We start from the raw sequence: 18,046 nt of genomic DNA on the forward strand, positions 1-18,046 counted from the left end.
TCTCACCTTCCCTTCCTAGGTGCTGAGATCTGTGTAGGTGTGAGCTATCACCCCTAGTTCATGTATTACTTTTATATTTAAAAATACTAATGCAGCAGAAAAACAAACAGACCATATCTAACAAACCATGATTTTAGTCAGCTCTTCTTTGTCATTCACAAAGAACTATGAAATGGTTTATACAGTCCTTTGCTAGATACAGGCGAATTTGTTGAGTCCAAGCTAAAACAAGAACATCTCTATTTCCATTTGGGCTGAAAAGGAGAAAAAGACTGAGTAGGTTTTGCTGCAATCTGGAGTCCAGGTCTCTGTGAAGCCTCCAATCTGTCCTTACCTCCACAGGGAGTGAGCTGGATTGTTGACTTCTGAACCCCAAGAGAGACAAATCCATCTGGGAGGGAGGCTGCCAGTAAGTTATCACAGTCTGTCTGGCTACCCTTGAGAAAGGCAGCCAGCACGTGACTAAAGAGGCTGAATCAAGAAGACCCAAAGCTGTGACTCACAGGGTTCTAGACCTACAGAAATAAAAATGGGACAAAATTAAACAAAGCTGTCAGTATGGGTGAGAAACGGGAGGCGGCCCATTAATAAGAGTCGGTGGTGACAGGGCTCACAAAACAAGAACATAAAAAGTGAAGGGAGAACTGAATTAACAGGTAGCCATTGAAGAAAAACATGTCAAATACTTTTCCCTCACCATCACACAGAACTGTGAGATGTTTTTAAAGTCAGTAATTGCAATTCAGATGCTTATTTTTCCTTGTCTTTAAAAAGGGGGTAGAATATTGAATGCAGATCTTTGACCAGCTGAGACCGGGTCAGAGGGGAGCATCTCTATTCCTACAAAGGAAGGGACAAAGAGGTTTAACTATTCTACATCTCTGAATCTCTACAGAAGACATCTGACTTGATAGCTTCCTCTTTCCCTCTCATTTGAACTTTGAATTTTTATCAATTACTTTTCTCGTTCCTCTACAAATATCTAACAATAGAAACTTTGGAAAGGGAGGGTTAATTTAGGCTCATAGCTTGAAGGGATTATTTTCGTCGTAATGATGCAGTTCACAATGGTGGTGAAGGCAGAGGCAGAAGCACCCAAGGCTGGTCATATTGTACGCAGTCTGTAAGTAGGGAACAGACAGGATGTAGGCCTGAGCTCTAAAAGCCTTAAGTCCTTTCCCCAGTAACACACTTCCTCCCAGGAGGGTATGCCTCTTAAAAGTTCAAGAACATTCCAGAACAGCTGTACCAGCTGGGGACTAAAACTCTGACCCGTGGGAACATTTCACATTCAAGACAAAACATAATCCTAAACTTTCAAGTTGTAACTAGATTGCAGTAGTTACCAACCTATAGATATAAAAGGTACTTTTGGGTTGATGTCTCAGATTCCTTTTTTTTCCCTCCTCCTCCTCCTCCTCCTCCTCCTCCTTCTTCTTCTTCAAAAAAAAATGTACTTCTGTGGGCTAGTGAGATGGCTCAGTAGGTAAAGGCACTGACTGTCAAGGTTAATCTGACTTTCCATTCCCAGAACCAATACAGTGGAAGGAGGGAACCGACTTCTACAAACTGTTCTCTACCTCTACCTGTGTCTTGTATCATGGGGATTCTCCCTTGACCCCCCCCCCCCAATCAAACAAACAAACAAATAAATAAATGTAAGGCAGAAGTGGAGAGAAAGTGGTCAATTCTAATTGGTTTGTTAAATTTAATGCTGCAATTATTTGAAAATGGATTTGACTATAGCTGGGAACTCCCCGAGGCCATCACTGGAACCAGAACCCCAGTGTGTCCATTATTCACAAGCCCATCTCTTTTTGAATTACTTTTGCTACCTAGTTGCTGCCTCCCTAGACATCAATATCAGTAAAGTACGGTATCAGTTGCTGTGTTTGACATGATTTTTCAAATGAAATCAGTGACAACAGCTACCTTTGGAGTGGCTGATCTGCTAGGACCCGAGATGATTTTCAGACTGTGAAACTTCTCATTTTAAAATGGGTCATTCATGAGTGACATATTTAAGCTTCTCAAATATCTGGGAAGCAGGTAACCCAAGCTAAAGTGGCACACTGTGACAAGCTTTACGCTAAGATCCGGGTTCTTCAGCCCTGTGATTTGTGTTCTGTGTTTAATCTACAGACTGATGTGGTGGATCAGTCTAAGAAGTGACTTCACCGTATTCACAATTACAGTCATATCCACTCAATACCTGTTGTGAGAACAACCACTTTGTAGCTTTTGACCCTTAGAAATTAGCTATCATTCAAATCCTGAAGTTTCTTAGAGTTTTAAAACCTAAACATATACTGAAATAAGAGCCTATGGCTTTGTGGGTGAAAGCTTGCAAGGATGAGGACTGACATTAGATCTCAGCACTCATGTCAAAGATTGAGATGGCAGCCTGTACTTACAACTTTAAGGCTTGGTGTAGGGAGCAGACAGAGACAAATGGAATCTCAGGGCTTTCTGGCCAAACAGCTAAAGTGATACACCCTAGATTTTGTGAAATAACTTGTCTAAAAAAAGAAGATGGAAACCAATAGAGAAAGACACACAAAGTTGACCTTTGTCACACACATACATACATACATACACACACATACATACTCACAGACACACAAACGTACAAACACACACTCATGGACACACACACAAATACACACACAGACATACACAGAGACATGCATACTCATAGACACACATACACACACACATACACAGACACACAAACACAGACACACACACACACACACACACACACACACACACACACGCACCTGAAATAGAAAAGGGCATTTACATTCTGTGGATAATCCACAAATCAACCTTCATAAATTATCTCAATATACTTCTCTAAAGGAAAACATTTTTGCCACTTGGGAAACTGAATCTCATTGTTGAAACCTCTCTTACCCTCCCCCCTTCCCCCTGCCCCCCCCCCCCCCCCCCCCCCCCCCCCCGCCACCAATCTGAGAGAAATGCTTCTGTCTGGTTCATTTGAAATATGGCCTCTGTCTCCTCTGATGGTTTTAAAAGCTTTCATGTAGCAACAACCTCAGGAAAGTCAGATAGAAATGGCCTCACCATCACCAGACCTTTCTTTGGGACACATTCTCATTGTCTTGTTTCCTGTACACAGCTGTGTGTGGTTAGCAGTTGTGTTCAGAGAGAAGTCCAATGTCAAGTGAAGGATGGAGAAAGTTCTTAAGAATAATGTTTTGAGAATTGATAGATGGATGATAGATAGATAAATAGATAGATAAATAGATAGATAGATAGAAGGTATGTAGATAGGTAAATAGATGATAGGTATGTATACAGGTAGGAAAGTATATAGATCATTTAGATAATAGGTAGATTGATAATAACTAGGTATGTGCAAGAAACAGTTCTCTGCTTCTGGGAAAAAAACCCCCAATAAAAGTCTTTGCTAGTTCTTGTGCTAACCCAGGCTTGAAAGACTTGAACTAAGACAGAACTCTAAGCTACATTGATTACTGTTGTTAAAGAAAGAGTGCGTAAGTGGGGCATCATCCATCCATCCATCCATCCATCCACCCATCCATCCACTCACCCAGCATCCATCCATCCATCTACCCATCCACCCATCCACCCACCCAGCATCCACCCATCCATCCATCTATTCAGCCAAAGTTAGCCTGGGGCCTGGTTCTGTTTCAGTACTATGCTAAGCACTCGACTTTACAAAGAAACTGAAGCTGAACTTGAACACTGGGATTACCAATATGCTATTATCTTAAGTCTGTCTCCCTAGAAGCATATCCCAAGGTGATGATTCTTCCTCAGAACATTGATTGACACATGCATCACAGTGAGGAAGTAGGTCAGGTCACCGTTTCAAGGGCAGCAAGTATGCAGGTGCTGTTGAGCAGATGCACACACAGCCTTGATGTGATTCTGCTAGGAGCTGTGAACTGTAGATGGCAGTGGATTCTCCTCTGGGGCAAGAAGCCTAGAATGTTGTATCCCTGAGAATAAGGTGCAACCTCTCTGGAACTTCTAGAGTAGCTGACACCAATCAGGTGAAGACACACACAGACACACAGACACACACACACACACTGCAAAAACAAAACAGAACCAAAACCAGCTGTGGATTTGTTAGTGGCCAGGACTCAGCAGTGGGGAGATGAGGTTCTGTGTTTTGCTTTCCTGCTGGGGTCCAGGATGCTGCTCATGGAGGTGAAATGGGGGGGGGGGGACACTAGACAACGTTCCTTTCCCCCCTTTTGAGGCCCTAAGCTCATGGGATGCCAACAAGTTACTCAGGGGAGACGAAACACAGCCTAAGATAGGGGTCCCGGCTGGTGTTTCTTCAGGTAAAAAATGGCAAGGGCTGGGCTGGAGGCTGTGGTTCTCAAACCCCTGAGCACCCAGATGCCACTGCTGTAGGCACTACCCTGTATGATGAAGGCTCCTCCCACCCCTCGCCACACACACAGTGATCTTTGAGGAAGGAGACAGTCCTTGCTTGTCTAAATCATTTATTCATGGCAGAAAAGGATGCATACGACTTACTCAGGATGAACCAGAGATTAAATACTGTTCGGGAAAGGATGCCTAGGAAGGGAAGTTTATTGGCTAAACTCCCAGGGCTTATCTAGATACTCTGGGTTTCTACGCTGTGTGACCAGTTATCATGGTCCACTTAGTGGCTCTCGGAAACTGCAAGGACAGCTAGAGGCTCCTTGCTGGCTGTCCCCTATCTCCCAGCTGCAGCTAGCCAGTGGATCCTCCCTGGAGCAGGGATCAGTGACGTAAACCTGTGCACAGGACTTGCAGGGTCCTCTCATGCCCACTGACATCTGCAGGACTCCATTCCACTCATTAAAGTTGTTTTCACAAAGAAATGGGCGGGGGGGGGGGGGGCTGGGATTATTCTTTAGTGTTAATCTTGGGCTTTGGTGCAGACCTGTCTTCACCTAAACTAGACAACTCTGCGTTTTGAGGTATCTCTTTATTAAATCACAGGCATTGTGCCAAGCATTTTACATGTGTAATTTTATTTAATGATAACAAAAGTCATATGAGGTAGACAATATTACTCCCCACTTCACATCTAAGGAAACTCTGTAATGATGAAGATGTTTGCCCCATGGAGATATACATAGTCTGTATTTGAACCAAAGTCCGAAGCCAAAAACACTTTCAACCACCCTGCTAAAGCCACTGTGAAAACATTCTCACCACCCTTTAATCTCAGTTAAAGTGTTCATTCACCCATGTTTTATGAGCGTAGCTTACCCCAGGACCTGTGCTAGTTTAATATTAGAGAGTCGACAGAGAAACGTCTGAGAATAATCATGTACGCTTGCATCAGGACATCACATGATAACTCCGTTAACGTGTGCAAGTTTTCTGCCTTCACGGAGCTTGAGACATGAGTCCTTGCAGGTCATTTCCCGGCCTGTCATATCATATATCGTTTATACCATATCAAGAAGTTAATGCAAATTTGGATAGGCCTTGGATATGTTCCAGGAACTTCATTCCGTGTTTTTTAACTCTTTAACAGGCTAAAAGGGATGCTAAGCGAATGTCTGCGAGAGACGTGGCTCTTAACGTTACAGAGAACATCCGGCAGACGGACAGAAGTAAACGGGCCTCCAAGAACTGCATCAATTAGCTGTGCCTGGAGGTGGAGATAGATGGACTTCTTGGTGGAGTCCAGTCAAAGAACCCTGAAGAAGTGGGTGTGACTCGCTGAACGTGGATGCCTCTGAGCGACCCAGGCCGCCCACGCCGTGGTGACCATCTCAGTTTCCTGTTTATCACGTACAGAAAATACATTGAGAAGTCCTGAAATATGTTCACAGATTGCCAAAATGTGGTTTGTTTTCCCCCCTCTGCAGTTTCTGTAGCGTGGTCTGCTGTAGCCGTGGTGAAGCCCGCGGGTCTGTGGATGGCACAGAAAGGCAGGAGCCCTGGGATTCCCCAGTCAAGGAGCTCACATTAGTGCAGGGCTTTCACAGTGCATGGTTTCCTCCTTTCTTTTTAAATAGGGCCATCGCGAAATTGGCCATTGCAAAATTTACTGTTTTCACTTACGAGCTGGCTCTCGGCCGACTCTAAACCCAGAAATGCAAGAATCCGAGCAACAGACTCAGAATGAGATCAGTCAGTCCCGGCTTCATGTGCTGACTCCCTGGTGCACACACCGTGTCTTTGAGAGTGTCTACGACACGCACACATACCTGTTCCTCCTCTACCTGGAAAGGCCTCCCAGGCCGGCATCCAGGCTCTGACTTCCAAACCAGAATGTCACATGTCTGTGGCCCGTGCACCCAACCTGCAGCTCCCTTTGGGGCCTAGCTTCATGTTGCTTTTTTCCCATAGCTTTCCAGTTCCCCGTTGTTCTCGTGGGCCTTGTACCTCCAGTCAGGTCATTTGCACCACACACGGGGAAAGTGACCCAGGAACACACGGTGGCACACGTGATGCCCCTTTGGCCTTTCTGTACACAGCCCCAAGGACCATGTTATTTTGCTGTCTGCAGAGTAATTAGTTTGGAAAGCCAGAGTCTGGTTGATGTATATCTCTGTTGACATTAGTCTGACAAGGCACTGTATTGGAAAACAGGCAGCCAACATAGTAAAATGATACTTTCTTTCATAGGCACCGTTTCCCAGCCTTCTTAAACACATCTTCCTGAAGAGTATGACACGACATGAGTCTGAAAGGGCTGTTAACATGCTTGGGCTTATTAAGGTATAGTCCAAGTGGTATCAAACTGTACCAACAAACTCACATCGAGCAGCAATAGCAGTCTGGTAACATGTTTATATGACAGTCCAAGACAGGTAACCTAAGCGGCCTAGGAGGCAGATGCTCACTCCTGCCTCTGGTTTATTTCTCCAACACAAATGGAACTGTATGTTTATTAGTCTTAAAACTCACTGCCAACCTTGGGCCAGCTACAGTAACAGACGCAGAGGGATTTGGCGGCTGGCAGTCACGACTGTACTTCTGACTCTGTGGGGAGGCTTGATGCTCAGGAGACTGGCGTGGGCCCTGTGGCACAGGACCAACTATTGCAGTGGAATCTCACATGTAGGTTAAAGGTAGATTTCTGTCAACCACAGATGTATGTCTTTTCCTTTGCCGTTTACACCCCAGTTTCCCCCAACCCGTCTCATCTTGACTCCTTGTCAAAGGGCTTTTAGGGAACTTCATGTTCTGACAATTTAACCAATAAAACAGAAGCAAGCCCCGTGGCCCCTGTGCCCTCAGTGGCATTGCTGGGCAGGAGTCCTTCCACAGGGTTGGCAATGGCTCCAATCCTGCAAGCTCAAGGGCTTGCTCTCCAGGGCATGTGCGCTGTGTTTTGACATGCTGCTTCCCCCCGTGGATGCTGTCAGCTGTGGGCTGAGGCCGGCTTCTCCTCCCAACTCTGTGTTTGCCTCAGTTCATTGGAATTTACCATCTGGAAAAGTCGTCTCTGCAAATATAGAAGCAAGGTCTCATTCTGCGAGGAGAAGGAACGGAGGGAGGGCCTGTGATCTGGCACGCCAGTGAAATTTCCATCTGGCGATTTTAAATGTGTGTTTAAAGTGGGAGCGGATTCTTACTATCCTATTGGGATAACACTTTCCATTTCGAAGTTTGTGTCAATAAAGTCATTAATTTCAAACATGTGTGGATGGTTGCAGAGGCTCTTTCCTGGAACCGTCAATCTGTGTGCACAGCTGGTTAGAATTTTTTTAAACAAAGGCATTTCATGTGTGTGAAACAGCCTTATGAATTAGGTGAATTAGTTAAGGAGGCTGCGATTAGCTCTAACTTATACCTTCAGAATTGGTTTACCTGGGATGCCAGGCAGGAATGTCACCCAAAGATGAGTGCGTCCCCACCTTTCCCGTGACCGACTCGGAATGTCCAGCATAGTTGAAACAGCTATCTAGAGAGGGAACTGTCGAGCATCGCGAAACTGAGCCAAACCCTAGCTTAGGAGGGCAGGAGGTGATTGGAGAGGGCTGTGATTAAGAGCTGGAGCCAGCCTAGGCTCACTGAGCCTTCTGGACAGCGTAAGCCTGACCTTGTATGAGAAGGCTCTCTGGCTTAAGGTTAGGAAAGAAGTTCATAATTCAGGGAAGACAGAAACTGTGCTTATAATGTCTGGGCCTGAAGAGGAGGAAGAGAGAGCTACCTAGATTACAGCTGACGCCCTGCACTCACGAGATGTCCCTCTAGCTGCCCGTCTCCCCAGTGCACTCAGACCTATTTGTCCTGTGTCAAAGACCTACAACCTTCCACCTGTGGGCACTCCCCAGTGTCACAGAAACACCTCTCCTCCATCTCTGTCCCTCTAAGCAGGGTCTCCAAGGAGGGACTCTTTTGCTGACATCAGATCAAAGGCGTGCTTTATTCAGCTGTCATGCTGTACAAACACTGGGAACTCCGTGTACAGGGATCCACCAGGCACCCCTCACTGAGCACTCCATACATGCTTCCATCTCGGCCAGTCATACATTGACTCATAATAAACACTGTGCTTCCAAGTCTCCTTCTCTTCCTGCTGCTTAGACTGTGCAGGGAAAAGCTGCTGCAGTGCTGGTCCATTGGGCTGTAGAGTGGCCTTGGAAGTGGAAGCTATGCCGAACCGAGCAACAGACAGGAAGAAGGCAGGGTCCCTGATTCGGTGCAGCCTCCCTGAGCCCAGAACTGTAGATACTTAGACCACCCGTGACCAAGAAATATACATTTGCTTTATTTAATCTACCTTTACAGATTGTAATTCCTCAGCAAACCTAATTCATTTTCTTTTGAGGAACTGGAAGGTCTTTGTCCCAGAGTCCCTTGATACCAAGTTTTCTGGAGCTCATGTCTGCATTGTCTGACACTGGTGCCTCCGGACCAGTGTGACTTACATATAGTAACTGCCTTTGTCACCTGCCTGAGGCACATTGACTGTGCAACTCCTCTCAAATATCTGGTTTTCTTGTTCTTGTAAGGGTCATTCAAATATAGATCATCCCCTCATCATTTCCACAAGTCTGGGAAGTACTGTGCCAGAAATTGGATATTATTGCATCTGTCTGTCTGTCTGTCTGTCTACTTATTGTTTTTGTTGTTCTACTAAAACATTATCTCCACAAGGGCAGGGACCATGTCTACTTTATTGCCAATTTCTAGCACATTAAAGCTTTTCATAAAATATAGACTGCATTGTAATCTTATTTACCCTCCCCCACCACTCTCTCAGATTCCTTTTCCACCCCTGCTGACCTCTTCTTCACTACGACCCACCACCCCCATCACAGCTTCTTGTTGAAGCGTCTATAGTGAGATTGTTTATACAGCACGCTCCAGTCCCTGTCTCTGGTGATAAGAATGTTTCCTGCATCAGTTTAGAGAAGATAGCTTCTCCCCTGGGCTTTATCTCCTTCTCTCAGGAGGAAAAGGAGTCAGAGCTTTACTCTTGGAACATTTTCTAAAGTTCTGTTAGGTCTAAATAATCCAAGTGACATCTCTGTGGTCGCATATTCTATGACTCTTGGGTGACAATTTGGCTAACTTGTTAAAATAGGAAATATATATATATATATTCTTTCAAAAGTTCCATTTTGGGTGACAGGTACTATGGACTGAAGTGTAGACCCTTTGAACTCATATGCCGAATTCCTAAGTCTGTTAGTTCAGAACACGATTGTATTTGAAGATGGAAGTTTAAGGTGGCAACTAAGACAAAATGAGGTGGCTCCAATATAACGAAACCTTCACAGTCCAAAGAGGAGTGACTGGGACACACAGACACACAGAGAGGAAGGTCCTGTGAGATGTCAAAGGAAGAAGCCCACAGACAAACCAAGGAGAAAAGTCTGGGAAGCAAACTTCTGCTGATCTGTTGGCCTCAGACGTTCAGGCTGTTTTGAGAAATCAATGTCTGTTAAATCACCCGGGCTGTGGGACTTAGTGAAGGCACCCCTAGCAAAGTGGTATAACACAATACCCTAGAAAAATACTTGAATAGTTTTATAAGCTGGGTGTGTGGGACACTGCTCAGTCTTGTGGAACTTGAGTTCCAAGGAACAAGCATTAGGGGACAGAAGAACAGTTCCACGGGGACACCACGACATCTGCCTCCCTTACAGTGCTCCCCAGTGGAAGATCACTGCCTTCCTTGGCTGGAGGACTTCACCTTCACCTTCCAGGGTCTGGACGGCCAGGACATTGGTGCTCTTGATGCCCGTTCATCCCCTCCCTCATCCCAGCATCCTTCACTGAATCACTGCTTCGGGAAATTCAACTTTGGGTTAGTAATGCTAAGATATGTGTTTTGTATGAGTTCCTCAAATTTCCCAGATGTATTAACCCCAACCACCCAGCAAGTAGCTAGTTTAATAACGTATCCCTTTATTGAATGCTTCTCAGATTAGTCTCTAGGTAGGTGTGCTGCTGTAGTGTGGGCTTCAATATGAACACAATCCTTTTTTCTGTCTCTTTTCTCATTACCACACCATAGATTTCAAAGACTTGGTTTCTACCTCCTTCTCCCAAGCATGCTGAGAACGTGAGAAAAGTTCTCAGTTGTCAGTGTGCATCTAACTCTTGGTTTCCTTGAATCTCTGAATGGTCTGTTTGGATACTGTACCACCACAAATTGACTTGGTGGTGAAAACCAAATAGGTAAATATTCTGTTTTACTCCAGAGATATAAGAAACATCTTGGAAAGAAATATCCCCAAAGATACATTGGCCGAAGCTACATGAGTTCCTAAGACAGGACAGGTAGGTAGTAGAAATGTGTTTGTAGAACATTAGACACAGCAGGATCTGAGAAGAAACATGTATGTTATGTTTAAGAGTACTTGATATTAAAACAAAACAAGACAACAGCAACAACAGTAAACCACCTGCTAAGAGAAACAACTACCAGGATTGCCATCCACGCTATAGATTAGAGTTGGACTAGATTAATGACTGGTAATATCTGATAACTGGTTGTACTTGGTTTTGACAAAGTTATCTGCTCTTTGAGTTTGTTCTGCCAATGGGACCACTTTACTTGAACATGTGTATCACATACAATTTCCTCTGAAGACCCCATAGCAAGCACGCAAGAAATGGAGTCCAGCAAAACCACACCAGACCTTGCGATGGATGGTCAAGACCAGGCTTCACTCTTCCCAGGGGAGCATGATGAACCCAACTCAAACTCTTGAAGCAAGTACTCCAGTAGCCATGGTGCCCAGCATGTGACTGCCAGTTAAAATTCAGGTTAGTAGTTGTCTGGAATATCAGCAAGGTGGACCACTGTCGTTGAGTGGTTAGGTGTCCCTAGGTCTATTTCATTGTTGGCCATTTTCTTCTGACTGAGACTTTCTTCTCTAGGGTCCACAATACTTTATAAGTGCTGATCTCAGAGACATATGTGACTCCTTGTCTTGCTTGGCCTCTCTGCTACAGTCTCTCATTCTTTATGAGTTCTCCCCACCTTGGGCCATTCTAACCCTCTTAATTCTGTCACTTTGTTCTCTCTCTGCCTTTTGTACCTGTTCTGGAAGTGCCCGCAGTCCTTGAGGTTTATTCGTCTTCTTTCCCTCTTTAGATTCTTCCCATGTTTAATTTATTTTTATTTTGCTTAGTTTTTGCCTCTGAACAAGTCTAACTGGTCCCACGGCCTGTGTGATTTACACCCCAGGTCCTCTGTAATCCAAGCTCCTGCGCCGTGTATCTGGGAGGTCTCTGGACACTTTCATTTGCATGGCCAGAGGGCAGGAAGCCTTAGTCCTGAGCACTAAGTGTGGCTCTCGCGCTCAACTCCCATACAATATAACACAGAGTAAATTACTTAACTCTCTGTTTCCTTGAGGTAGTCATGTTACAGGTTACAGGTTAAACCTCCTCTCCCCTAAGGTCATGTACAGTAGCACTTGGAACTCTGCCTTATGCTAATGAGGAGTTCCCTGGCCTGGGCCAGTGATGTATATATACCCACTCCCCAAAAGTTTAAATAGCCTCCTCCCAACTAAAGGGGCTGCTCGACAAAGCCTGCTTCCCTAGAGTCTGTTCCCTGAGGTCTCTGTTTCCTTGGGCCATTCATTCCTGTTTTCTTTCCCCCTCAGGCCACTGGTCAGATTGCAGGGCAAACCTGCCCTGCCACTAAGGGAGGGGGAGCGGAATGGGAATGACCCCTGTCATTCACACCACACATACACACACACACACACACACACACACGCACACACACACACACGCACACACGCACACATGCGCGCACACACGCACACACACATGCATGCACACATGCACACATGCACACATGTGCGCACACACTCACACACACACACGCACGCACGCACGCACGCACGCGTGCACTCACACACACACTCGCACACACGCGCGCGCACACTCACATATACACACACACTCACGCACACATGCACACACGTGCATGCACGCACACACATGCACGCACACATGTGTGCACTCACACATGCACACACGCACACATGCACGAGCACACTCACACACACATACACACGCATGCACGCAGGCACATACGCACACATGCACGCGCACACTCACGCACACATGCATGCACACACACACATGCATGCACACACGCACACATGCGCGTGTGCACTCACACACATACACATGCACACACACATGTGCGCACTCACACACACACACACACACACACGCACACACACGCACACACTCAAACCCTCTCATCTACGTGCATTCACAAAACAAGCTTGGGCTTTCTGATCTACATATCCCATTGCTTTCAGCAACATCACCACATGCTGAGAAGATAGCTCAAATCTTGTTTGCTTTTTAAATTGAATTACCCAAAGGTTATCTTCTTATGCCGTAATAGACTAAGCAACTGTTGAACGGCGTGCAGTAGCCAGAGGGTCTGTAAAAACAGACATAATATGGGCTTCACTGCAGAGGGCAAATCCGAGCTTGAAGTCTTCCCGCTGTGTGTCCTGGGGCACATGACGCAGCTTCTAAGACTCATTCCCCTGAACGAAATAACATCATTGTTTTGAGGGTGTCTTGTGAGGATTACGTGAGATAACAAATGTAGATAATGTGGCTTCTGCCACAGGTAATTATTGCTCTGCATGTCTGGTACCATTCTAGTGCCTAGCACACTCTGTCTCTGATTCATCAGAGTCCTGCCCTGGTAAACCTTACCAGCTTCACTTTATATGTGAGCAAACAGTGGAAGGCTCAGAGTCACACAGAGACATCGCTGCAGAGCTGGGGTTTGAACCTATGTCTATAAAAACCTATGGTCTGCCCATTGTCCGCTGCCTGTCTCGGGGAAAGGCAAATGATCTTTTATAGCCTCACCCTCTCAGCACTTCCAGCTTGCCAGGGGATAAAGCACAGCATCTGTATCCAAGCTTGCAGAATCTTGCCTTAGTTTCTCTTGACTCTCCTCAGCAGCAGAGCCCAGGCCACCTCTGAGCTGCGCAGGATGGTGTTAGTCCTCCAAGGGGAATAATAGTCAATTTGGGAGGATGCCTAAGGTATGCTGCGAATCTAAGCCTTACGGAACTGTCATAGTCCTCTCTCCATTGATCCAGAGTAAGGTGATAGGTGGGCCCCCAAGGAGAAACAAAAGCGACTTAGAAGACTGAGGCAGGAGGATCACTTGATTTGAATTGTTCAAAATCAGTCTGGGCCACATGAGACTTTATTCAAGTCAAACAAACCACCATGAAGATGTCTTGAATCAAGGCTCTAGGGTTTGAAGGGGCTTCACCACCCACCTTTCGGCCATGTGTAAATTGTTTTGGGTCTCTGTATTCCTGTTTACCTGTGTATATAGTGGGGCTCACAGTACGTCCTGGTTTTGGGGAGGACTTAGTAGGGATACAGCTAAAGTACTCAGCACTGTACTTAGCACATGAGGATAAACACAAGACTCACCATGGTACTCTATTTAGTTACGAATGTTCCAGTTCTCAAAGGAAGATGTACAGAAGGCTGGCTCTTTAAGTACTCTGTTCTTGAGGACCACACAGTGTACTGACTTTCAAGATAAGCTCTGCCTCCTCAGTACAGACCTGCCTTTGCATCCATAGGGTGGGAAAATAACCATCTTCCAGAAACCATCCTAAGGCACATGGGCTCCACTCTGGGCAGAAGCGCAGGCTCAGGTGACCTCCCTTTAAAGAAGAGAACCTTCCACAATAGATCTGAGATCCCTTCAAAGGGAAAAAATGGAGATAAGTCTCCTACTAGTCCATGAGCAAAATTAAGTCTGTTTTTTTGAGACCCAGAAAGAGTCTGAACAAAGATGTCAGGATGAATGGGTTCTGGGGCTCTTAACCTTCCAAAGATACCGCACCACACTCTCCAGCCTCAGGCCAAGGGCCTGGGATTCACACAGATTTAGGCTCATCTCCCAACTTGCCTGCTTTTATACACGTGTCGTGAAGCTTTTCCTCTCACTGTTCCTTTAGGATGTTATCTAGAGCTCTCCAGCAAGGATGACTTCCTCACCAGCCCGGCTCTTTGCAAAGGTCCCCCTTCACTCCTCAGTTCTACTTCCTGTGAAATGCCTGGGAGGCTGCAAAAGCCCACAGGCTTGAGCCACACAGACAGCATCTTGTTTGCTGGCTGATCTACTTTCTGCTGTCAGCTTACAGACAGGATATCCCTTCGCTGAGACATCTACAATGGAGATGAATAGGAAACCATCCCAATAACAGACTTAGATTCTAACAATGTACTCTAGAAGAGAAGGTTTTCCTTGACACCCCAAGTGCCTTGGGAGTTTCTGGACCCTCTTAGACAACAGAAAACCACATAGTCTCTGAAGGCTGCAAATGCCTCCATTCAGAAATGTGATTAATTTCTAAAACTCACCATTCTGTGTGTGGAACTTTACCCAAAGGTGACATTTCTCCCTGCCTGTCATTGTCAGGTTCATTACTTGGTGGCTATCTGGTGGTGGTGATCACCTCTATTCCATTCTTTGGTCAGTGTCTCACCCTTCCTGTCCATTTGAAGTTTGACAAGGTGTAACGAGAGCGGGAATTCAGAGTTGACCCTCGACAGAAGTTCACTGCCCCCTCAGGGTCATCTGATATTTTATACTTTTGTTTCTGTGGACTTTTATTGACCTGGACATTCTTCTGTGGCTGCACAAACTTCTCTGTCTACCCCCAGCTCCTGTGGTCAGACAAATGCTCCTGCTTTCTTTGTGGCCTAGTGGTCCACTGCACACGTACTCTCTCATCAGAAGCCTGTGAGCTTTCCAGTCTGTCCTCATGGCTGCAGTCCAGATGCCTACTGCCTGGCCCTCAGTAGACAGCCAACACCCAGTGGGTTACTATAGCACGGCTCTGCAGAAGGAACAATGGAGCTCAAACTTCAGTGACCAAGAATCAACTGTAAAAAGACCCGTGGACAAAGGAGTGTAGGCTGGGAAGAAGGACGAATGCAAAGACTCTGTACATAGATTTGATGGTAAGATAGAGGGAGCCGATGGGGAGAACAAGGCAGAGTCCAGACCTGTAGTGCTTCATGTGCCATGGCCAAGGGGGAGGTTTTATCCCTTGGTTTAAAAGGTTTAAAAGGTTCTTCTGGTTACCATTGGAAGTGCTAGCAGATAGGTCTGAAAAACATTTCAGAACCTACAGAACCTTTTGATTTGGCCTGGAATTTGTACAGAAGAAGAAATTAAAGCTAGTTCCTAGACTTTTGGTAAAGCAATTGGGTGGTTAATAGCATCATCCGCTGGGGAAAGGTAGATACGTGGGGAAGACAGATTCGAGAAGGAAAACTCAAGAGCTGTGTTTGGGCATTAAGGTATTTGATGCTTATCAGTTAAGGTATTTAACTCAGCCATCTGAGTGGAGCTGGAAAGTAGGCCGGGAAGAATCCACATCTGCAAGTCACGCCTACGAACAGACATCTTGTAATATATGATATTTAAATTCGTGGGACTGCTTGAGTTCACCTTAGTAGAGACTACACAAGGAATAGGCTTTCCTTCCTTCTTTTCTTTCTTTCTTTCTTTCTTTCTTTCTTTCTTTCTTTCTTTCTTTCTTTCTTTCTTTCTTTCTTTCTCTCTCTCTCTCTTTCTTTTCTTGTTTGATATACCATTTCTTTGTGTAGCTTTGTCTATCCTGAAACTCACTTTGTAGGCCAGGCTGGCCTTGAACTTACAGAGATCTGCCTGCCTCTAACTTCTGAGTGCTGGGATTAAAGGCGTGCGCCACCTCCCCTGCTCTGCTCCTCCCTTACTCTGTGTGCGAAACTGTGCTCAGAAAACTGTGCTCACCACTTACCATGTCGGTGTCATGGTAAGTCAGTCATAGACTCAAGATAAGAACCCAAATCTAACTCTTGGAAAGACTGGGCGCCAAAGGATGTTGGGGGCAGAGCTCTCAGTGCTAAAACCCTGAGAGTCCCAGGTAGCCAAGGAGACCTTGAGTACCCCATTCTAGACCAATGAACAGCATCTCCTTTGCTGACAGCAGACAGCATGGAAATGGTTACTCTGAATGGTATTACTCTGATCTCCAAAGGAAGACTCTTTCCCAATTCTGTTTATTTTTAACATGTCCATGAAATACACTCATCCTGAAGATTTGGCTTTTTCTGAGAGAACATTACAGAGTAGGACTCACCATGTTTTCCTGCCCCTCCTGGAATAGTCAGGACAGGAACAACTATCTCTCTTATGGTTCCCCACTGGTAACCCTCAAAATGAAGTAACAATCCAAGTTGTTATGGTAGAAATTGGGGAGAGGAAGAGGTGGAAGAAATAAGATGCCCCAAACTGAGTTCAGCATCATTTGCAGCTTAGCGTCTGGCCTGGCCAGCGCCGCCCTGGTTTGCTCTCCCTGTCCCCTGCCCCTGACATTCCCTTTCTGGATGCAGGCTGCACTGCGTAGCCTTTCTCACTGCTTGCTATCCAATTCTCGTCATCCAGACCATCCCTTTCCTCAGCCTCATCAAGATGTTTTGCATATTAATGGAAACTCACCTATCCGCCATTTTGTCCAAAACCCTGGCAGCACCCTTGAGTGTCTCTTGTTCTTGTGTCTTATCCCGTAGAGGTCCCAATGTCTCTTACCTGTGTCTTCTGTCCTTGTGTTCCACAGTCACCATCATAGCTCCAGGGTTTCTACAACAGTCTCCTCCTCTCTACCACTTACTCCTTGCCTAATTTGGGTGCCACACTGTTTACAAAATTATCTTTATACAAGGCAAATGTAGTCACTGTACTGGCTGTTCTCCAGTTTTAGTGTCTCAGACAGCTGGTTCGGCGTTTGCTTCGGAACCAGGCTCCTTTCCATCCCCTTCAGTCGCTTCTGTGCCTAGAGCAGATCTTTCCAGAAGTCCTCCTGAGGAAGTAAGAGCTTACCACATGTCTGATGTTTGGTTTGTGGGAGTAATCCTGGGGTGAGTGGATAGGAAGGAGAGTCTCACTTTCTCTCATTTGGGACTTCCCTGCAGCTTACCCCAGCCCGGGGCAGTTCAGCTAGCGAGTGGAGTCTGCTTGGGGTTCCTCTGAGAACAAGGAGAGAATTTCCTTGCTCTGCCTCTGCTGATATCTGAACCTCCTTTGCCTCACCTAGAACCTGGAGACACTCCATGTACACTCATTATTCTCTAGTTAGGGTCTCTCTTGCTGTGTTAAAACATCATGACCAAGCAAGCTGGGAAAGAAAGGGTTTATCTCAGTCTAGAACTCTGAGATCATCAAAACGAAGTCAGGGCAGAAATCTGGAGACAGGAACTGAAGCAGAAGCCTTGGAGAAACGCTGCGAGTGGCTTGGTCTCCACAGCTTGCTCGGCCTGCTTTCTTAGACAATTTTGGACTACCTGCCCAGAGGTGGCACCACTCCCATGGGCTGGACCTCCCTATAATAATCATTAATCTAGAAAAGTTCTAGATACTCTGGAGGGAGGCATTGTCTCATTGAGATTCCTCTTCCTAGATAACTCTAGTTTGTGGCAAGTTGGCCAAAAACAAAAACAAACAAACAAACAAACAAACAAATGTAAGACCTAAGCCCCTCATGAGAAAATTAGACCCCTAGGG

At 45.7% G+C, this 18,046-nt stretch overlaps 1 protein-coding gene across 1 annotated transcript in view; it reads left to right on the forward strand.

Moving 5' to 3' along the window:
• Baalc (BAALC binder of MAP3K1 and KLF4) overlaps positions 1-5,651 on the forward strand; it is a 76,023-nt gene extending 70,372 nt beyond the window's left edge. Inside the window, exon 3 of the mRNA XM_052161366.1 lies at positions 5,540-5,651. Coding sequence (XP_052017326.1) covers positions 5,540-5,650 — 111 coding nt within the window. The 3' untranslated portion in view covers position 5,651. The remainder of the gene's footprint in view (positions 1-5,539) is intronic.
• The last annotated feature ends 12,395 nt before the right edge of the window (positions 5,652-18,046 follow it).

Source organism: Apodemus sylvaticus, chromosome 17 (assembly GCF_947179515.1).
Source record: "Apodemus sylvaticus chromosome 17, mApoSyl1.1, whole genome shotgun sequence".
NCBI classification, from domain to species: domain Eukaryota; kingdom Metazoa; phylum Chordata; class Mammalia; order Rodentia; family Muridae; genus Apodemus; species Apodemus sylvaticus.